Source organism: Condylura cristata, unplaced genomic scaffold (assembly GCF_000260355.1).
Source record: "Condylura cristata isolate star-nosed mole 26May11 unplaced genomic scaffold, ConCri1.0 scaffold00001, whole genome shotgun sequence".
NCBI lineage: Eukaryota > Metazoa > Chordata > Mammalia > Eulipotyphla > Talpidae > Condylura > Condylura cristata.
The window spans coordinates 51843051-51867115 of NW_004567102.1; the positions used below are offsets into that span (position 1 = coordinate 51843051).

General features: G+C 34.4%; 1 protein-coding gene across 1 annotated transcript in view; it reads left to right on the forward strand.

Annotated features, from left to right (window-relative positions):
• CEP57L1 (centrosomal protein 57kDa-like 1) overlaps positions 1 to 24065 on the forward strand; it is a 43831-nt gene that overhangs the window by 13297 nt on the left and 6469 nt on the right. Inside the window, exons 2-7 of the mRNA XM_012720341.1 lie at positions 16652 to 16817; positions 18286 to 18465; positions 20008 to 20129; positions 21666 to 21782; positions 23083 to 23160; positions 23598 to 23684. Coding sequence (XP_012575795.1) covers positions 16655 to 16817; positions 18286 to 18465; positions 20008 to 20129; positions 21666 to 21782; positions 23083 to 23160; positions 23598 to 23684 — 747 coding nt within the window. The 5' untranslated portion in view covers positions 16652 to 16654. The remainder of the gene's footprint in view (positions 1 to 16651; positions 16818 to 18285; positions 18466 to 20007; positions 20130 to 21665; positions 21783 to 23082; positions 23161 to 23597; positions 23685 to 24065) is intronic.

Sequence of the window (24065 nt, forward strand, 5' to 3'; positions counted from 1 at the left end):
ACTTGAAAGAACCTTTAATGTTATAAAAATGTTTATCATGCACTATTAGAAAGGCAGTTTACACAAATTGTACGGTACAATTTGAACTTTGTTTAAAATAATAAAAGACTGATTTGTTTGATACCAAAATATTAACAATATTTCAACAATCTCGGATTGGTAGAATTTACAGTGATCTTTGTTTTATAATTTCTAAATTTTATACAATGAGCATGTATTACTTTTATAATTAGGAAAAAACAATGCCTTTGTTTTCTTTTGGTCAGACTTCTTTAAAGATACTCTCACATTAGTCTCAGCTGGCACAAGATACCATGGGTTTATATGTAGTGAAAGTAAAGAAGTTGTAGGTAATATTCATGTACATGGATGTATATCCCTAATAATTGAACTTATTGCAAATGCCTTCAGCTCTACTTTTTGACTTCCCCATTTTGTAGACCTCTAACTTTTGATGGACTGTAATTTGCAACTGATTGGGTGTTTTTTAATTGAAGGATGAAAATTGTTCAGATTAATGGAGGCTGTTACTGTCTTAGCCAGGGCTTATCTGGTCAGGACCGGTAAACTTGGCCCACTCCCATGATGAAAGCAGCATTGGAGGGTCAGCCCTATGTTTTATGGGGCATCACTTTCATACTTGTTCACAACAAGTTTAAAGTCCTGGCTGATTAGACATGATATTTATTTCCCCAAGACTGAGAACTCTTCATCTTTCTACCTCCAAATCTTGGTACAAAACTTGGAACATGTTCGGCACTCAGCTAATATAATTGAAATGGAATGAACTGAAAATTATGCAGATTCCTAATGTTAGCTTCAAAACAAACTAGCAGATACAGTCATAAGCAGTCTCTGTGGATTCAAGGGAAGTTCTTAGGAGCAATACAGTTCTCTTATTTTTAACCATCATAGGGTCTTCTCTATGTTTTGACTGCTAGGGGTATTTTGAAAGGGACTCAACACTTTCAGCTTTTGCATAGTTAGAAGTAAAGTAAGTGCACTGGAAACTGATGAAGAACTAGAACATTTAAGAAGAGGGTAATACAAATTTGTATACGTGAATATTAAGTAAAATATATTTGCATCACATTAGTTAAGCATCTGCCTCAGCTAAGCAGGAAAACCGGATTTGTCATTTGTCCTTGAACAATATATGGTGTTTCCGATGACCAGCAAGTCAGTTTGAAAAAGAAGTGTTCAATATCAGTAGTAACTCTTCACAGATCAGCCTGTCAATAATTCTGTTCATCAGTAGATTACTTTAGCACTTTAGAACATTGTTCACTTAAGATCCATGGGTCAGAAATAAGTGTGGTTAAAATATAGCAGCTTGTGGCCCTCCCTGGTGGCGCAGCGGGTTAAAGCACTGCACTGAGAAGCTAAAGCCACTTCTGCATGAGTTTGATTCCCGCCTGCCCCGGAGGTGACCACATGGTGTGGCAGACCTCTCCTGACCCGCCCGCTGCTCCCCTCAGCAGTGTACTTCGTCGATCTGCCTGTTCTGCTCCCCACTCTGTCTCTGGTGAAGCCTCTCACCGCCCCTGAGCCTCTGGCCTGTACCCCAGTTCTGTATGTACAAATAAATAAATCTTAAAAATATATATATATATATAGCAGCTTGCTTAGTAAGAATAAGAATTAAACTTATGAATATGGAAGTCTGATGTCAAGAAGAATAATGCCTGACAAACCTCTTAACCACTATGCTATTCTATCTTATCTTATCTGCAGGTGCATTTGCTCATAGGGAGAGTGGAAACATGAAATGCTTGGTATAAACAAATTCCCTATAAATAGGTCATATTTCTGGAAATATTACGTTCTGTGAAATTCTGGAATAGTTTAAGGTCAAGAGTCTGGTGTTTTTTTTTTTTTTATTTGAAAATAAATTACATTGTTAAGCAAAATGGCAAACTGATAAGACAGAAGAATTATGGAAATATAAAAATATAAGAAGTTAAATTATTATAGGGTGAAAAGGGAACAGTTTATTTCATATTAATTATTTGTAAAGGCTAAGTGTTGAAAGAAACAAATTCCCAGAAAAGGATAATAAAGAGTTTATCATCACTGGTACTTCTGCCAATGTATATTTAGTACTTATATTTAATACTTATATTAGTATTAGTACTTATATTTAGTACTTATATTTAATATAAATATTTAGTATTTATATTTAATACTTCATATTTTCAAAATTTAGAGAAAGGAAGTGACTTAACTAAGATTGTAAGAGTCAGAAATAGGAAAGAACTCAGGTCTCCTGATTTGATTCAGAATTCCTTCCATTACATTGTATTCTTTAGTCAAACCAAGCAGAGTCAGTCCTGCTCTCAAATTCTTGAAAATGGAGGTGGAAATGCCTATAAAAAGGAGTCCATTACCACTAAATTCAGGAGAGTAACATCATCTCAAAGGGATGTAATGATAAGGAGTGACCCAGTGCTGCTATATTGAAAAGATTTATTGATCCTGGATCTTATGCACCTTTTCCTCCATGCCTGCTGATTGATGTATTTGATAGGAAAGTCACCAAAAAGAAAAGCACAGAAAAGTGCGTAAGTATAGGAATAGTTGTTTTTCTTTCTGTAAAAAACTTTGAATGTGGCTAACTTCAGAGGGGGAGAGCTAGATGTGGTTGGGAATCAACATACAAGGAGTCAAAATTTTTTACTTTGTGCTTTTGTATACTGTTTTTAACATATGTTACCAGTGACTATGTTACTTTAAAAAGAGAAGTGTTAGGAGTTTCTGTGTAAGGTAATTGTAAGCCACTGTTTAAAATAGTTTGATACTATATAGCATTTAAGCTATATAAATTAAATTCTTTTCTAACAAATTTCATCCAAAGAGTTACTGAGTACGCTAACGTTGACATTCAAGTGGATTTTCCATAGGTCCACATATTTTTATAGCATAGTAGAATAATAGTAGCACTATAAAACCACTATTCCTTTGTTTCTATAAGAAAGTCAATACTAAATTATAGGTAGGAATGTGGGAAACTTCACTTTTTGCAGTCTTGTAAAAAATTTCTGTTCTCACATACATACATGCCTACATGTATCTGTGTGCTGCAGGGGTAGGGCACAACTTTCCTGACAGAAACGGCAAGGGTGGGAATCAGACTGAGGTTCTCATATCAATTGCTTGAGATACAGGACTTTGTGTAAGTAGTTTATTTTAAAGTCACTCATTTGAATTAGTGGACACCTCACAGTTATCAGTTGGTGCTTTTTCACTCTAAAGCCGTTTCAGACCTCCAATGATCTGTTTGGATGATATGCTTGCTATATGGTGAAATTGTGGTTTTATGAGATCCCAGAACAATTATGGTATGTAATTTTTATAGTGTTTATACTACCCTAGAATATATAGAAGACGTATATTTGAACTAGGAAAAAATGCTTTTCTGGAAAATTACAGAAGTGTGAAAGGAGTTTCCATAGTAGCTTTGTTGTGAAAGGATTAAGTTTTTCTTGAAAAGGGCCAGGATACTCTGGATATGATGATAATATCAGTGTGTTTGTGGCCTGTGAATGAATGGAGGAATACCAAATGCTGGACTGGCTCTGTATACCTTCACCCTTGGAACAGGAACAAACTTTGCTGTTTCTCCTGTGGTGTTTGGATAGTTACCAGGGCCTGTGGAGAACTTTGGAATACAGTTTTTAAAATTCCAAATAATGCTGAAGCATTTAAATGAGGGATCTGCTTTCACTTGTTGGTTGTTTTGTTTGTTTAGCTGTGTTTTTTTTGTGGATGAGACTTTTTATTTTAAACATAAAATAAAAAGTACAGATTTTATGTTTAAAATAAAAAGTACAGATTATATCATTTTAATATTATAAACTAAAAATGGTTGAATGTAGTGGGAAGGAAAGTTTAATAAATTTTAATTCTTTGCTTTTCAGTTCTTAAAAAAAAAAATCAACACCTATGTGAAGTTTATTGATTCAATACATTTGAGAATGAGAAAGCCACCACACCTATCTCTACTCCCAAAATTTCTGGACATTGAGAATACCTTGGTGTACATTTCATTTACCATATGCTTTATTTCTGTAACTGAAAGACTTGTGTGATTTTAAGGCTTTTTTCTTCACATTTAAAAAAATTTCTAAACTGAAGAAACATCTTGTAATCATTATTGGCCTGGATTGAAGTCAGATTACTTCAGAGAGGATTTAACATTACTACCAATATGAGAACACTTTAAATTACATTCTGATTGAAAGTTGTTTTTTAACCCTATTGGTAACAGAGCTGTGTAAAAACTGTTCTAGATAAAATTCTACCTACCTGGTGCATAGTACTTGAAAGGTACAGACTGTCAAGTTTCCTTGCTGTCTCTTTCTGCGTGGTGGGTTTATTTTCCACTTACACTACACTGTATTGCATTGGTAGCTCTTGTCTTGTTCCAGCTTTATATAAGAGGTCTCTGGTTTGCTAGGGTTTTTTTTTCCCCCCTCCTTTTGTTACATAAGAGAATGATGCATCTTATAATAGGTAATGACTTAGATTTGATAAAAGACCCAACAAATACTTGCTGAGGCCCTCATTTACCATCTTTTTTCAGAACTTGTTATTCTTATTACAGAAACTTCTAATTAAGTCATTTTTCCACAAATCTTTGCTCATTCCTCATTAGTGGTCATCAAACTTTGACTTACTTAAGAATCAGTTAGGGAGTTAATTAAAACAATAGATTTATGGGCCTTATCCCCAAAGATTCCCTTTCTATTTGCCTGTGACACTCAGGAATCTGCACTTGGAATAAACAGCTTCAAGGTATTTTTAAGTGAATCAAGGACCACCTTAGAGAAATTCTGACTGTTTAAGTGTAAACTCAGCTTTAGCTGCCACCTCCGTGTACTGATGACTTCCATATCCTTTGATCTAAACCATTTTTCTTGGATGCCAGACTCATCTGTAAAATTGACAGGTCCCTGTAAAGGCAGAATAGTCTCTGATTTGGCCTACTTGGACTATTTACATACCAGCTCAGCCAATTAATATGTGACCTTGCACAAGTTATTTAATTTAACTATTGCCTCATATAAAATTATTATGACGACCATATGAATTGATGATCTGCAGAATCAATACATGTAGAATTCCTTGACTAGTGCCTGGTATATAACAAGCCCCAGTATATGTGTTAGTTGTTTTTTATGTTATTGTCCCACAAGAATCTGACATGTCTAAAATGAAGCTTATACTGCCTACCATGTTCCCCCTCAAAATATGTTTTCTGTCTTGGTTGCAGCTTTACCTAATTTCTTCCTATCATTAATTTTCCTCATCAGGTCTTAAGTTCTTTGAATTCAATGCCCTAATTATCTCTGTTTTCCCCTCATTTTTGTTTATTCCTACTGTATTATTTTGGCTCAGGTTTTTATCATTTCTCATGGAGAATTCTGGAACAGTCTATTGATACTTTTAGCTTCTCACAGAAATCTTTGTCAAGGCAGTGTAATTCTACTTTGTCCTCTGCATGTAATTCTACTTTGTCCTCTGCTGGTTGGCTCTTCTTGCCTCTAGGATAAAATCCAGACACTTGTGCCTGGCATACAGGACTTCTTAGACCTGCCATCTGCCTCTTCTGTAATACTCAGACACATTTCAGTCTTGCAGCTTCGTACATTCTTTTTTTTTTTTTTTTTAAGATTTATTTATTTGTGCATACAGAACTGGGGTACAGGCCAGAGGCTCAGGGGCGGTGAGAGGCCTCACCAGAGACAGAGTGGGGAGCAGAACAGGCAGATCGACGAAGTACACTGCTGAGGGGAGCAGCGGGCGGGTCAGGAGAGGCCTGCCACGCCATGTGGTCACCTCCGGGGCAGGCGGGGATCGAACTCATGCGGAAGCGGCTTTAGATTCTCAGTGTTGTGCTCCAACCCGCTGCGCCACCAGGGAGGGCCCGTACATTCTTATAGTAGCTCACCCAATACTGAATCCTCTTCTTACTTTCCTAACTTATCATAAATAAACATCATTTATTGTAATATTATGCAATGATTAAACAATATAAACTTTAGAGCTAAAAGAAGCTTCTTCTAGCTAGAAGAGCTACACTCTTCTACCAGTTCACTCATTCTCTTTTGCCTATCAACCCCTACTCATTCATCCTTCATATCTCAGTTTAAGAATTAGCTCCACCACTGAAATTACCCATAGCATCCTTTGCAGTATATTTAAACCATAAATGTCTCCAGAACTTCCAGGGACTGTATTTTCATCTCTGAATGGTTAATGAATGAAACTTGATTGTTTTGTTTCCTATTTGCTCTAGATTCAGAAGCCAATTAGAAAGGGGACAAGTAAACAAACAGCTTATAAGAAGACTGAAAGGAAAAAGGAAAGGAACACAAGACAAAAATAAATCTGTAACAATTTTCCACTTTTCAGTGAAGGAGCAAACAATTCAACAAATAGCAATGTAGTTCTGTAAGTTATCATGTGCAAAAATGCAATGAGGATATCCTTTTAAGTCATCCCAAAGGTTAAATTATGTTAGTATACTTTACCTAAAAGCAAGAGAAAAAAGTTAAAAACTTGAGAAATATTTCTTTTAAAATTAGTTGAAATAAACATTGGCAATTAAATAAGTAAAATTCAGTTATTTATCATTGGTTAGCCACTCATTCCTCCTTGGGCTACCTGACTAATCAGTATATCCCCTTAATTCTTTCTATTGAATATGTTTGATCTATGGAGAAAAAAAAGTAGTTAAAGCCAAGTGAATTGATAGCGTTTAATCAGAGTACTATTAAAATGCACTATTTGTTTACTCAGTTTCTAACTCCTGTACTTAATATTTGCCATCAATTCTCCTAAAAGAAAAAGGTTAGAAATATTAAGTTCAACAGATAAGTAAACATTAGAAAAATGCTGAAACACTTTTAAAATTATTACTTATATTTTATTTTTTTAAGGATTTGTTTAATCATATAAGAACTGGGGTGTAGACCAGAGGTGCAAGGGAGATGAGCGGATTCACCAGAGACAGAGTGGGGAGCAGAACAGAGAGCAGTGGGGGTGAGAACGGGAAGGTCTGATGCCCACTGAACTGCTGTAGTAGCTGGCAGTAACTTGATAGCACAAAGTCTTTAACCCTTGTGCCCCCAGGGGGAACTTTCTGAAGAACTTTTGCCAGTAATATAAAATCCTAAGAATTATGGTATACTTAAAATGATATTAAAGTACTTATATATAGAAGTACATGCCAAGTCACAATATGTATTTTTAAAACTTAGAACAGTATTTATGGACTTGTTGGGCTTAACCATTGCGAACAGTAATATAAAAAGGAAGGAAAAGGTTGTTGATCTAACAAATTAGTTTCAGAGATTCATTTTACAATATTTTAAAAATTCTGGTCCTAAGGACACAGTGCCCCTTTGTAAAGCACAGTAGTTTGTACTATAAGAACTTACAGAAGCAATAAATATAATTGCCTTCTCTGAGTTTACATTCATATAGGAAGCAAAAGATCCTTAAAAATGAAAGTATTAAAGTGCCCCAACAAATATTCATGTAGATAATTGATATTCTACATCTTCAGCTGTTTTTCACCCCCGCAGAAATCCAGTTGAGAGGAAACTATTTCAGTAAATTTTGTTTCTTATGTAGAACTATATTGTGCTTGTTGTAGAGAATGTATAAGAAAGTAGAAATAAGAAAATGAAAATCTGTTGACTACTTATTAACATATTAGTACATTTACTTGGTCTTTTACCTATGACTTCTTTTTAAAAATTGGGCTAAAGTATATAATTTTATATCCTGTATTCAGTTATTCAGACCATTTTTTTTTATGAGCTATCTATTCAAGATAAATTGCAGGTAAAGATGATAGGACATCTAATCATTTAAGTAATCTTAGGCATTGTAAATTTAAAATATACTGGATTCAAGTTCAGTAAGGGAAAATGTAACTTCCTGACTAGTGGATAAAATGTTTATGATTCTAGTTATTTTAAATTCAGTAATTAATCAAATAACATAAATTACCTAACTTATAGTACACCACTGAGCTGAATTAACTGCATATAATAGTAGCTGTTGCATTATAATTTATAAAATATTTATAAAACATTGGCATTTTTTCTTTTAAAATTAGCTATTATAATCGTATTTCTTCTATTTCAACTCAATAAGTTTGAAGAATGCTCAATAAAATTTTAATAATTTTGAAAAAGTAATAATGAACTACATGCCACAGACATTTTACAGGGGTGGAGTGGGGATTGGGATAAAAAAAGGGGTAGGGAAGCACAGGACTATGGTGATGGCACACTGGTGAATTGGTGATGTTCGGAAGTCCATGGGGATTGCAGCTGAGATGGAAAAAGACACAAAATGATGTAAAAATAAACCATAATAATAATAATTTTAAAATAGTTAAAATACATAAAATAAAATTTTAATAATTTTGAAATAAATTACTTCAAAAATTTTGAAATAATTTTGAAATAAAATAAAATAAATTTTAATAATTTTGAAATGATTTTCTACTGACTGACCCCATGTTCTTTTTTACCCTTCCCATGTGTTGAGCTCTTTTCAGCCATGAAATTTCAAACTAATTCATAGTAGAAGCCATCTTGTATGTTTTATATCTTACAGAGTATGACATATTAGCTTATAAATATTAAGTAATCACTTGTTCTCATTTTCATTCCGTTGTTACCCCCTTTCTCCTGTTTTTCCTCCTTAAATCTTTGATTACTCTTGTTTAACTTATTTTATGGATTTTTTCTTTTTCCTTGTGTAGCCTCCATTCTACAGTCAGATTTCTAGAGTTTACTGTTAGCTTGACTATCTGACCTTTTGATTTGTTACTCGGTATATACTACATGTAAGTGACACCATCCAATATTTGTCTCTTTCCTTCTGATTTATTTTGCTTAGCATAAACCCTTCCAACTCCACCTCTTGTCAAAGGCAAGAGTTTATCTTTTTTAATAGCCAAGTAGCATTTCACTGTGTATGTATATCACGTCTTCCTCATCCATTCATCCCTTTTGGGCTATTTAGGTAGTTTCCATTTTGATTATTGTAAATAGTGTTGCAGTGAACACTGAAGTTCATATTTCCCTTCAAATGAGTGTTTCTATATTTTGGGGGGTAGATACCTAGGAGTAGAATTACTGGCTCATACTGTGGATCCTTTTTTAATCTTTTGAAAAAGCTTCCATAAGGGCTGCAGCAGTCTGCATTCCCACTAACAGTGTAAGAGGGTTCCCTTTTCTCCTTATCTTTGAATATGGGTATCTTCACTTTGGTTTAAGTTTCAACCAAGTGGAAGGAAATAAACCCCTTTCCTTTTTTAAAGTTCAAATCACATTCTTTGTATATAAGTAAAGCTGGCTTGTCTAAAATAGCTCACATCTCTAAAGTATGTCTGAAGTTATAGGGGTTACAGGCAATATGGCAAATTAGAGAAACCTCTCCTGGTAAAAAACACTAAAAATGCTGTGTAAAATGCCTAAAACATCTTCTTAAAAGCATGACTATGTTGGCATCAAAGTAAGCGGAAAATATGAGGCTGTAAATAATGGGAAAGTTTAATTCCATGGGGATTAATGAGCCCTAGAGCCTCTTTTATCCCTGAGGCACCTTCTGAGCCCTTGTGGCCTGGAACCTGGGCTTTAAGGAGATGTTCCTACTTGCCTCAGACAGGAGACAAAGTTTGAGCCTGGACATAGTAAGTGATGCATTTCAACACTGCAACGTAAAGCTGAGATCCCCCGAAGAATGAATGGCAGAAAAAATAACCCTTCATAATGGCACTGCCTATTTAATCCTGGGCTTTGTATGGAATGGACAGATAAATCTCTCCTGCAAAATCTTCACCACAATCCTGTATTCACATGGGCTTGGAGTTGGAATTCATACTGTCAAAAATATCTCAAATATAATAGTAAGGCTTGGTTTGGGGTACCCAGGGAACTTACAAGAATAAATAGAAATCTCTAGAGAAAAATTCTTTAAATACTGGCTTTGAAAAACTCCCATAATTAGAATGTGAGTTTAAAATAAAAAATCACTAAACATGTAAATAAACTAAACATCATAGATAAAAGTATGCATAAGCCAGAAACTATGGAGACTGACTTTTTAATCACCAGTGTAATAAAAACAAGTATGTTTAAAATATTTAAAGAAAATATTTTTAAAAGATTGACAGTGTGATAACCAAACAAGTCTTTGAAAATTGATTGAAGAAATTTGAAAAAAAGTTATAAAATATATAATTAAAAATTAGTAAATGGGCTATTTACTAATAAGCTATTAGCCTTAATGAAATAATAATAAGCAGGAAGATAGTGCTTAAGAAATTACCCATAGTGTATGAAGCTCTGCACATAAAACAAAGAAAATGATAAAACAGATTTTCAGGCTAGCATCTGATAAATGTCTGATTGACGTTCCATATAAAGAGACTAGACATAAAGAAGCAATATTCAAAAAGGAAACTTACATGAGTTTTATAGCATTGATAAGTATGTAGATTTAAGATGTCCACCAAATCCCAAGCTATCTTAATAAAAAAGATAGCCGCACTAAACATGAGAGTAGAACAACAGAAAGAGGCCCTTGCACCAGAGTAAAAGGTAGGTTACTTTGAAGACTCACAATTAGATTGAAAGCTGCCTTCTAAACAGCAACACTGGAAACTAGAGGACATACTTCCATAGTGCTGAGAAAATAATTGTCAACCCAGGACTACATATCCAGTAAAATTTCTTTTCAAGAAAAACAGTGAAAGGAAACATTTTAAGGCAAACAAAAACTAAGAATATTTACTCCTGATACACACACCATAGAGCCTCTAAAATAGTTTCTTTAGGAAGAAAGTAATCTCAGGAGGAAAGCCTAAGAAAGAAGGAGTTGTTATTATTGCCAATTAAATTTCTGGAAAAGCAGACTCTGAGACAGGGATTAGCATATATTTATTGGAGAGTATTCATTGGATCAGAACTATGAAAGGGAGAGGAATGAAGTTTTACTAGGCAAAGAGAGAAGTTAAATAGCAGTGAAGACCCCATAAAAGATTTAACTGATTCCACAGGGTACTCTGAAACATTTCTTTTGAGATGGGGTAACAGGGTTAGCCTTTTTACCCTCATTGAATGTAGTGTGCCCTGGAAAGGAACTTGTCTTGGATGAGACAGTGTTCTTTAGGCAAAGCAATTCCCAAAGAGGACTGTGAGCCAAGGTCTGCCTCTGGCAGCACTCCCAGCAACTGTGGGAAAAGTCCCCATTCCTGAAGGGTAATGCAGGCAGCGCATCATAATGCCCCCCACAGTGGATAAAGAAAACTCATAGCACATTAACAAGCACTGAATTTGTAAATCGAAACCCAAAATTATATAAATAAGTATTAAAAGAATGGAGAAAATCTTGTCTAAAATCAAGATGATCCCAGATATCCGTAGCATTATGGGTCTGGAGGGAAGTGATTGAAATTAACCTATTCTGAGGTCTGTGTTGTTACAGTGAAAATGAATACCATGCAGCTCATTCACCAAGTACCCAGCATACTTGAATGAAGAAAAGTATCCTTATATAAAGTTTAAAAACCATCTGTATTACTTTATTAAGAATACATACAAATATGAAATAACTCAAAAATGAATAACACAAAATTCAGAGAGGTGGGGAAAAGCCTATAGAAACGCCAACAGTACAGGGCTGCTCTCTTTTTCAAGTGTGAATATATAGAAATTTGATTTATATAATGACTAAAACTACACATACATACATGCATATTTGTATATGAATGTAGTTTGTATATGGCAACTTACTTAAAAACAACAAACTTAAGATATCAAGGAAGAATAAATTTGCATTGTTGGTGATGTATGCTAATGTCATATCCTATAATTAGTATTCAGCTCTGCTGATCTTTACACAGTCAAGTCCACTAAGAGTTAATCAGAAGTGAATTTTTTGTTAACTGTATGATCATTCCCACTTGACTTACTCATTTTGCCTTCACCAGGGCCTGGAGTGAATTTCATTACTCTTTTAGGCATTTCAGATGGAGTGAATGAAAATTGAAAGTTTGAAAATAATCCTAAAATTTGTGGAAAGATTTTACTAGTTGAATTTCATGTGTAATTCACAGTAAATGTTCAGTGTAGCATCTATATCAGTGAATACAGAAACAACTTATTCTGTAAAAAATCAGAGAAGGCAGCTGAATTCAGCCTGAAGATAGTGAGCATTGTCTCTATGGAAGTATTAAGCAGAGCTTAGATGCCCTATTAGAGTAAGAGAATAAGTTGACATGGAAAGAAAGGATTAGAGTAGATGGCCTTTGGGGCCCTTTTGGACTTAATAAGATTATAGGATGCTGATTTGGTGTTCTTACCACCCATTTCTGTCCAGGAAGCAATTTCCTTAGGACTCTATTAAAGTAGTCTCTGTTTAGATAAATATTAGCCAACCAGACTCTATAAAAGAATGTTTTTCTCTAACTGCGCGAATTTTGGAGTGCAGGAAACTTGAGCTATGTGATTTTTTTTTTTTTTTTTAAGATTTATTTACTCATACAGAGCTGGGGTATAGGTCAAAGGTGCAGGGCGGTGAGAGGCTTCACCAGAGACAGGGCAGGGAACAGAACAGGCATATCCATGAAGTACACTGCTGAGGGGAGCAGCGGACAGGTCAGGAGAGGTCTGCTACACCCTTTGGGTCACCTCTGGGGTGGGCGGGCTTCGAACTCATGCTGAGGTGGCTTTAGCTTCTTAGTGCTGTGCTTTAACCACTGCGCCACCAGGGAGGGCTGAGCTATGTGATCTTAGGGAAATTACTTAGCATCTCTGGACTTTGGTTTCTACACCAGTGAGGATATTGGAGTTTAAAATTTTTAGCACACATACGAAGTTTCCTTGTGAGTTATAAAACACTCCGATTCTTATGCACTCTATAAACTTAGTTCATCATAGACTTCTTAAACATTTTGATGTTTCCTGGCAACTATGCGTAAAAGTTTTGTGAGGATATATTCCCTCGATTATATTTATATCTGCATATATGTATGTAATTATACATAAATTCAATTGTTTGACAAAGTTGTTTTGAAATTAGGTTGTACTTATTTATATACCAATTGACATTAGAATTACTGTAGTTTGACATCATCTTTAGAATTTGACATTGTTACTTTTAAATTTTGTGTCTCATGATTATGAAATATTAATTTATGGTGTCTTTTTTTTTTAAGATTATTTACTCATATAGAGGTGGGGTACGAGCCAGAGGTGCAGAGCCAGTGAGAGGCTTCACCAGAAATACAGTGGGGAGCAGAACAGGCCGACTGGTGGAGTACACTGCTGAGGGGAGCAGCGTATGGGACAGGAGAGGTCTGCCGTGCCATGTGGGCCACCTCTCCAGCTGGGGGTCAAACTCGCACTGAAGGGCTGCGACCAGCTTGCAGTGCTGTGTCCTAACCCTCTGTGCCACCAGCGAGGGCCTGATTTATGGTTTTAATTTGTATTCCCTGATGGATACTGAGACTGAGCTCAGTATATATATTTATAAGTCACACATTTCCTTTTCAAAAGTGCCCTTATGTTTATTTCTTCTGTTAGAAGCTTTTCAGATAATATATTCTTTAAACTAATACCTTTCCAGTTGCCAAGTCAGGTAACCAAAAGGATCCTCCTCCTCCTTTAACCCTTAAACTAAAAATTGCCAACAGTTATTGAATATTTACTGTGTAGCATGCATTTTTCTGACTACTTTGCCTGACTTACTTCATTTAAACCTTTGAGTAGACTTCTGGGCTCAGGTCATTTCAGTCTTTATATGGAAATCAATAAACTAAGGCATAGAGCAGTTAAATATTTAGCCTAATGGCACACAACAGAGCTTCAAAGAAGTGTCCTCTGAAAGCTTATTTTTTTCTCTAAATTATATTATTATTTTGTTATGTTGTGTTATGAAAGTATAATAAAACTCCTTGTTTTTAATAAAGTTAATTTTTTGAAACCTTGCCTTTTTTGGGAAGATAATACACTTAACATGAATGTATTTTCATCTTTCTTGTGTTGATTTTGTTTTATTAATAAGGTTATAATTTTACATAGTTTTGTATTCTCATTTAGTCAAATGATATCTTAAATATAATTTCACAACTATAATATTATAATATATGATCATCATCTAATGAGTTGTTTACTACTTTCAGATATTTATTTGCAAGTATTTTTTAAATATCTTCCCTGTGCCAGGCACAATTCATAGTCTTATAGAATGGGAAACAAATTGAAGACCCTGCCCACATGAAGCTTATATTCTAATTGGCTATGGGACTACAATTTTGCACTGAAAAAAATTAGAGGGCTGTGGAAAGTGCTGGGAAGGGAAGATAGGATTCGATCAGTAGATGCCTCTCAGAGCAGGCAACATTAGAGACAACGAAGTACAGATATGTGAAGGAAAAATGTTCTAGACAGTTGAAACAACTGAGGAGCATAGTTGATGTAGTATAGAAATAGGAGAGGGGAAAGTGTGGGCTGGAAAGAACTCCCTAAGAGGGGGACTGAGAGTCAGAAATGGGGAGACACAGACCACATGTGACTTTGTAAACCAGTATAAGAATTTTTTTTGAGTGGTACAAGAGCCTTTGGGAGGATTTTGAATAAATGAGAGACATGATGTTAAAAGTCTCATTCTGATTGCTATGTGGATAATATGTCTCCGTAGTAGTCCTGTGGGATTATGCAAAAATGACCACATAGCTTGCAGGAGGAGTAGATTTTGGTTGTTTAAAAGAAACGTAGGAAGAACTGTTTTCTGCTAGAACAAGTGAATATGCTTTGCACTAGCATGTTTCCAGTGGATAGTTTTTTAATACATATGTTACTTAGTTGCCACCAATTAAGGTATCTTGATTTTATCATATATACCATTGTTATATACCATAGAAGCTCTTTCTCTAGCATAGTCTACTCAGAACCATTGTTATATACCATAGAAGCATTTTCTCTAGCATAGTCTACTCAGAATTACCCTTGTCACAAACTAAGACTTTGGTTTTAGATTAAGCTTTCTATACTTTCATCTTCCTTCAGAGTGAGTTTCTCTTGTTTATGTAAATACACTTATTAGCAACACAGGACTTGTACTTATTATTAACACAGGACTAGATAAGGGACTCCCAAAACATTGAGATTCCCTGAGCTCTCTGTCACGTTAAAGCTTGACTTCTTTCATTTCTTTACTGTTTCCTTTTTTCCCCCTTCATCTGACTTCATTCTAACAGTGGATAGTTACTTGCTTATGCCCCATTTTAAGATGTATTTACACCTTTCATTTAATAAGCTTTAATTTTAAACTTACTGGAATCTCTTGAGTAGTCATTTCATACACATTCTTTCCATTATTAGAAAAACTCATCTAAAGTTGAAAACTAAATCCATTATCTTAAGTAATCCCAAGATTCTTGGGATAGCTTCAAACTACATACCTTTCCTGAAGATGTACGAGTTACTCCAGAACCTCTACTTCATTGTGAGCCAGCTGTGACTAACTAACTTTGCTCCTTTTTGACTGGGGGTGAGGAGGGGGGTTAAGGTGCGGGTGAGGGCGTTAACTTAGATGCAGTTTGAGCACCTAAGAGCCACTCAGAGGGGCAGAGGTGTGTTTTGTAAATGGTAACTGGTGCTGATAACAATAGCAAAAAAAAGTGGCTCTTCTTCCAGAGCAAATGCATCAGGTATTCTAGCATAGCTTTCTAAGCTGTATAACCTCCAACTTAGACCTACCTGAATGTCTGGAAGATAGTCATGGCAGTGGCCTAAGTAGGAGTCCTGTTGTACACAATGTATTCTTTGCCTTGGCAGGAAATAGTGTGCTTATAAAATGTTTTGTGTGAATAATTATTACTCTGTTCTCTTTTCTCCCTAACCTACCCTGTTTCTTCTTCTGTACTTACGAATTAATTTAATTAACATTGATTAGAATATTTTAAAAGAAAATATATTTCTAAAATATCTAGAGTGCAGAAAGGAAAATAGGATGATTTAGAAAGTTAGAAAAAAATTACCTGATATAATGGTTAAAAATGTCTCTTCTACAAAGCAAACAGAAAAAACCCAGTATGAGAAAATAGGATGATTTTAGATTCTTCAGATTTGAAGCCTTCTAAACTAGTTGATTAGCATGCTAGTGCATTTAATGGGGTTTTATTGAAGGATTAAATTTAGAAATCAGTAATTTTCAAAATCACACTTTAAGTTCCTTCGGAAACGATTACGTTGGAGATCAATAACTTTAGAGACAAATTATGGTGTGACTTGTGTTTAAACACTGCGTTGTCTTACAGAATTTATAGTTTTTTTCAGTCCTAGAATCACTGTAGAGGCAATCCGACACTGAGAGGTAGGAGAGCCTCTGGTTGACTATGAAACCAGGAATTCACACCACCCAGGTCATGCTCATTGAGAATCAGGTTGTCCATGCCATTTATATAGAAAATACTCATTTTCCCTTCATTGCTGGATTTTGCTATAATTAAACTTGTGATAAGTTAAAAAAATATAACCCACAGTATGTGATTTGTGTGCAATACATTTTTGTCTGTCATTCAGTTTAATGATGTGCTATATCATTCTTTTATTCTCTACAGATAATGGATTCTGAATTAATGCACAGTATAGTAGGAAGCTATTTTAAACCACCAGAAAGAGTGTTTGTTCCATCATTCACTCAGAATAAGGAAGCATCTCAGAATCACCACTCTGTGAACTTAGATGTTAATGCTACTAAAATGCTTCATAGTCCAAATAGTCAAGGTATGTTAACAAATTTTATTTTAAAATTGGACTATAATCCAAAGTATATTATGTAAAGTGTTTCATTTTTATGTGAAACAGTGTATTTAACTAACTTTAGTAAAACTAATTTTTATTTTATTGCTAAAAGTTTCTATAAACTGAGTTATTTAACTATTTTTGGCTACAGCTATAAGATGACCATTAGTATAACCAAATAACTCTATATATCACAGTCTTTTAAAAACATAGTTAGAAAACAGAAGAATATTCTTTGGAAAGTTAAAGGGCCAATTTTTAACATTTAGAACGTGATGATTAAAACACTAGTGAATTGAATAGAGTTGTGTCTTATTAAAGATTAAATTCAAAAATTGCGTATACCCAAAATTACCCTGAAAGTTCCTTAAGATGTCAATATATTGGTTAACTACAAAATATAAGCATTGTAACTTTTAAAATATAACTTAGGTCCTTAAAATTGAATTAGAAATGGCATACTTTGTGCCGTTCTGGTTACTTTTCTAGGCTGCTGATCATCACCTCGCTTTTAATATTCTATAATTGTTGCCATTAATAAATAGACTACCCTTGTGGATTAAAACAACCACAAGAATAATTCAAATTAGAGAGCCAGCTAGATCACATTAAGCATAATAAATATAATCCTCAGTTGTGAAAACAAATGAAAACATCTTACTAATTGGATATAAAATAGGTGAAGTTAATTTACATTTATTATTTATATTTCATTCATCTATAGCTTTGTAGTTTGAAGTTATAGAAAGCACAGAAAGAATAGAAGCATAAATACGCTTGAAACTTTTATAACTGACTTCAGTTGAATCATGCCAAGTTATTCATATAGCTGAATAAAAAATTATAGTAGTATGTGTGTATTAAAATATGTCAGTCCTGACATCAGGTAAACCACTAGATTATAATTTTTTTCCCACTGATGAAACTGTGTTATACCTCAGCCATCCTGATAATCTTGGATGAAGAAACAATGTTTGTAGTTTGACTAAAACTAAATTCATCAAGAATTAGGAAAAAACCAATAAACCTAAATTTTTAAGCTAAATAATAGATACCATATTTTAATGCTCTTTATCCATATTCAAGACTATCATGTCACCCAGTCTTTCATTTTTTTAATTTGAAAATATTTATTAAATTGTGATTTTTACCTTTCTCAAATCTAGGAAATCACTAAATGCAATCACAAATACATTGTTTTAAAAGATGTTAGGGAGGGCCCTCCCCGGTGGAGCAGAGGGTTAAAGCACTGCACAAAGAAGCTTAAGCCACTTCCACATGAGTTTGATTTCCTACCCCCCCCCCAAAAAGATGTTAGGAAAACTTATCTCTCTTTTGATTTAGTAATTGTTTTCCTTTTTATGAAGAATATACTTGTTCAACTTCTGTCTCACTTTTATATGCTGCTGTCTAAAAATGTTAACTTAAAATAGCAATTTATATTCAACAGCTCTTGTTTTAGCATTGAAGAGTCTTCAGGAAAAGATTCATCGTTTAGAGTTAGAAAGGACACAAGCTGAAGATAACCTGAACATTCTTTCCAGAGAAGCAGCACAGTATAAAAAGGCCTTGGAGGATGAAACAAATGAGAGGAATTTGGCACACCAGGAGCTGATAAAGCAGAAAAAAGGTGAGAAAATTCAGTATTTCTCAGAAACAGGAAGTAATTGAAGTTTACAACTTGAAAATAACAAGCCCCGTCTAAATAAATTTGCTCAAATATTTTCATACTTACGTACTGTCAGAGCTTGAGTTCTTATTCTCAGATTTTTGATATTTGCAGGAAATGGATATGAACTTAAGCCTCTATCATACCAGTTCACAGCTTATAAATTCTTGAGATTAAAAAGAAAAGTTAAGGTTTTAGGCAAATTGTGCTTAGAAATTAGAACATTTTTATAATACCAACACAGTGTAATCCATAATTTATTTTATTCATTTGCTTTTTTAAATTGAGTTAACATTGGTTTACAATACTATATGCAACTTAGGTGAAAAGGTTCCCAGCTCTTCAGACATGTTTCCATTCTCCCACTCACACCATCGGCCCCTACTTGCTCTGCTGTCCCCTACTGTTTACCCTCTGCAGTCAAATTCTAAGCCATATTCTGTAGTCATATTTCTAGGTTAACCTGTGATTTAATTGAAATTGCATTATGACTTAATTGAAATACTTCAGATTTTCAGTTAACAGGTGTTTTAAAACTTGAAACCTTAAAATATAATTAAACAATATAAAAATGACAAAAATAATTTTATGTAACTTGAAATCATTAAGTGGAAGTGGATAGGAAAGTGGAGGTTTCTGTTGAAGTTATGAAAAGGACAGCTGGATACATGTCTTACAAATTTAGAATATCTTTATGTCATTTCACTTCAAAACATAGGTTTTCTTTTTTCCTTGTAACACTAAATTCACCTTCATAAACAAGGTTCAGGTTTGTGTTTTCAACTTATAAACAGAATGAAGGAATAGGGAGAAAAGATTTATGAGGTAATTAGCAAAAGTAAAAGGAAAAACTGAGAAAAGTTTAAAAAAGTATTAGAAGGAGATTGCTTACATCTTATAGAATTAACTTAGCTGTCAGTAGTCAAGAGGAAGAAAAGTGGAAATGATAAAATGTACATTGCTTGGTTTCCTGGAAGAGAAGAAGTATACTGATAGGGAAAGATTTTAAGTCCTGTGTATTTCTAATGTCATTTCACAGGAAAAGCCAGGATTTTTTTTTTTAAACATTTTTACTTATTTATGCATATAAAGCTGGGGTATAGGTCAGAGGTGCAGGGGTGGTAAGAGGATTCACCAGAGACAAAGTGGGGAGCAGAACAGGCCAACTGTAGAAGCATACCCCTGAGGGGAGCAGCCAGCAGGTCAGGAGAGGTCTGCCACATCATGTGGGTCACCTCCGGGGCAGGGATTGAACTCATGCGAAAGTGGCTTTAGCTTCTTAGTGCTGTGCTTTAACCTGCTGTGCCACCAGGGAGGGCCAAGCCAGGATTTTTACTATCCTGCACTATGGGTGTTTAGGAGATAATGTTAAGCCAAGTACATGTAATTAATGACATTCACAAAAATATTTTTTCTTAACTCTGAAAGAACTAAAGAAACCTTGAACTTTTGGCTCTTTATTTTTTGTGAATCAATGAATTGACTCACTTTTCTTTTTCATAGATATAAGTATACAATTAAGTTCAGCCCAGTCTCGCTGTATTCTTCTAGAGAAGCAACTGGAATATACAAAGAGAATGGTTCTCAATGTAGAACGAGAGAAAAGTATGATCTTAGAACAACAGGTGAGCATATTTTCTACAAGAAATATAATTTTATGATTTTGAGAGATATTTAAAATAGGAAAATTGTTATAATGTAAGGATATAAAGCTGTACATAAGAAATTGCATTTACAGCAATGCAGAGGGACCGCCTGTAGATGAAAACAGGACAGACTGGACAGAATATGTTAAAAGGAAGGGAAAAAGACAGACGGAAGAAAGAGAAGAAAATACACAGATGCATTTGAGAATTAACGAGGAGACAAAAAAAAATACCGATTCAAAATCTGTGTGCAATAAAAAGAAAGGGAAAAAGGAAAAGAGTGAGGAAGAAAAAGAGGAAAAAACATGCAAAGACATTAGAGAGATAAATAGCCTCACTAAAATTAAAGTAAGTCATAGTAGCAGCAGCAGGAGTTGCTGCTCAGATTATAGAGTCCCACTAGAAACTAGGTTTCATGGTGGCCAAGCCCTGGAGAATATTTTGGCTGGTAGGGAGATCTCTGGGTTTAACAGCAACTCCCTAAATATTCATCCATCACAGCGCCACTGCTCAGGATCACCTCTATCTCCTGGATGCATTTCAATCTGCTTAGATGAATGGCAGTCACTTTACAAAAAAAAATTCCTTTAAACATGTATTTGTCTAGAAGTCTTTCATGATCATTGGTGAAGGATACTCTCACTGGATATGGGATTCTAGTTGACAGTTTTTTTTGTCTCCAGCACAATAAAGATGTTGTCTCCATTGTCTTCTAGCTTTTGTAGTTTTCTAATGAGATTTGTTGTCTTCATTCTTCTGTGCATGATATGTTCATTTCTCAAGCTTTTTCAAAAGTTTCCCTTTATTGTCAATCAACAATTTCATAATCATATACTGGAACATAGTTTTCTTTGTATTTACTCTTCTTGGAGTTTTGTTTTTTGAGATTCTTGAGTCTGTCAGTTACTGGTTTTCATCAAATTTAGAACATTTTTATCTACTGTCCTTCAAATAATTATTCTTGTCCCACTTTTCTTCTCTGCTTCTGTGGCAGTTGAATACTCACAGTAGCCTCTATTGTTAACATTCTGTATTAGTGTGGTAATTAATACCATCCACAGACTAGTGTGTGTGTATGTATATACATATATATATACACATATGTATACATGTATATTTAACTTTTCTTCATGTCACATGTATGCTTTATTCCTCTGATAGTTGATTTTCTGTGTTACAGTTACATAGAGGCTAAGTCAAAAGTACGTTTGGTTACCTTGTTAATAATACATTAATATAGGTCTTACTGATGTTTTTCTTAGTAGAATTGTTTATAAAGATGCATAAAAGAGTTTGTTCCATTAATACTTACAATATAGTGCATCCTTTTTTACACCTTATATATTTTTTAATATATTAGTTGTTGGCTTTTGCTTTCAAGCACCTAATAAATGTAAAATTATGTATGTGATTCTCATCGCAGATTTATATTGTGCTTTGAATTCTCAGAAATTGCATTATTCTTGAGCCATTGACATCACTTGCCAATTCAGGTTTTGTTTTTATCCTCTCCAGGCTCAGCTTCAAAGGGAAAAAGAACAAGATCATATGAAGCTGCAAGCAAAACTTGAAAAGCTGGATATCTTAGAAAAAGAATGTTTTAAACTTACAACAACTCAGAAAACTGCCGAGGTAAGCTTCTACTTATTTCTTTGAAGTGGTAATGCCAGGAATAAATCTTAAGTGTAGCATAATTGGCACTTTATGCGAATATGTACAGTAAATCTTAGATTTATAAAACTTCATTTAATAACTTTTAGTAAGACAGATATGAATTTCTGCCTAAAGAGATGAAAAGTTAATATCTTGTCACAGCATGACTGAGTTTGCCTTTTTATGTGAAATTATAATTTTGACTTCTTGTGAAAAAGCAGAACATTTTCATTTGTCAGATAATTTACCTAAAGGATAAATTTCACTACTTGCCAGTCAGTTAAGCCTATCCCAGATCCTGTCCTGAAATGCCCTCTTTTCCACCCAAACCTTTTTCATTTCATAGAACTTTCACAGAAGTCTGTTTCTTCTGTGAAACCTTCTTTGAGTTCGTCAGCACCAAGGAAACGTTCCCTGAAATACTATTGTGGTCCTATTTTCAGGCACACCAAGGGTACAGATTAAATACCTTGTATATATGGTTACATAGTGTATATGTGGCTGGCATTACATCATATACATTGTTTTGTTGTTTTGTTTCATGTGTGTTTACTTTTGTTCCCTAAGTACAATTTGCCTTCTTAAGTAAATATAATATAAGAAATATCTTATATTTCTAATATAGGTTTTTGTGTCTTCTGATCTTCAACAACTGTGATCTTATCATATGCACAACGTAGACTGTTGTATTTTGTGACATTCAGACTATGATTGTCTGATTTAAACTTTAAAAAGTTTTATTTGATCTTTATGATTTTGTGGCTGAAAATTAAAGCCTGTATGTATACATTCTTTGCTTTCCCTTACAAAACCCAGAGAAAGCCAGATATTTTGCCCTTCTTTTTGTTTATTTTGTGCTTTAATTTACCCGCTGTTAATTGTAATATTAAAAATCAAGATCTAGGGCCCTCCCTAGTGGCGCAGCGGGTTAAAGCACTGCATTGAGAAGCTAAAGCCACTTCCACATGAGTTCGATTCCCGCCTGCCCCAGAGGTGACCACATGGCGTGGCAGACCTCTCCTGACCCGCCCGCTGCTCCCCTCAGCAATGTACTTCATAGATCTGCCTGTTCTGCTCCCCTCTCTGTCTCTGGTGAAGCCTCTCACTGCCCCTGAGCCTCTGGCCTGTACCCCAGTTCTGTATGTACAAATAAATAAATCTTTAAAAAAAAAAAATAAAAAAATCAAGATCTATTTGGTAAAGGTACATAGACTAATTTTTACATTATAATATAGACTAGTTTTTACATTATAGTCCATTTCTTTTTATTGTTTTGTAGGACAAGATTAAACATTTAGAGGAAAAACTTAAGGAAGAAGAACATCAGCGTAAGCTATTTCAAGACAAAGCCTCTGAGGTAAATGAAGCTCTATATCATTTGTCACAACACAACAGTGTTTTGTAATACTTCATGTTCATTAACTAAAGCCTATAATCCAGATTCTTAATTTCCTGCTTCCTGGATTTTTAATTTATCTCTTTTTGCTATAATAATAAAGTTCTATGCATTGCCAAGAGGCTTTTGCTCTTTTGAAATTCTGACAAGTTAGATATTTTTATTTACAAGAACTGGCATAGATTGTTTTCATTTTAATATGTAGAGGAAATAATTCTTTTATAAACAGTATATGATTGTAATTACAAGCAAATGAGATAACGTTCACACAAAAATAGTAATTTGGGTTTTCTTTCTCAAAACCTAGTTTTATCTTTACAAACTGAGACCTAATATCTCATAATATTTTTAAAGATCTTAAAAATCAATTTTATAATATTTTTTCTTTAACATTATAGCTTCAAACTGGACTTGAAATCAATAGAATTTTAATGTCTTCAGTATCAAATCCAAAATGCTGTAAGGAAAAGAAGAAATCTTCAAAGGTACTCAAATACTTTTTTTTTATTCATTAATACTTATTTTTTCACCCTTTTAATGTTTATACCTATTCAACTCCAGAAAGAATTTGAATAATAATAAAAAGACATACAATAATGCTGTGAAATGAGGAAAAAATATGTGTCGAGTGATGATAACATAGTGTCAGGACAGAAAATTCCATAAAGCCTATATTAAAAAAAAGTAACAGCTGTGGCCCTCCCTGGTGGCGCAGTGGGTTAAAGCACAACACTAAGAAGCTAAAGCCACTTCCCCATGAGTTCGATCCCTGCCTGCCCCCGAGGTGACCACATGGCGTGGCAGACCTCTCCTGACCCGCCCGCTGCTCCCCTCAGCAGTGTACTTCGTCGATCTGCCTGTTCTGC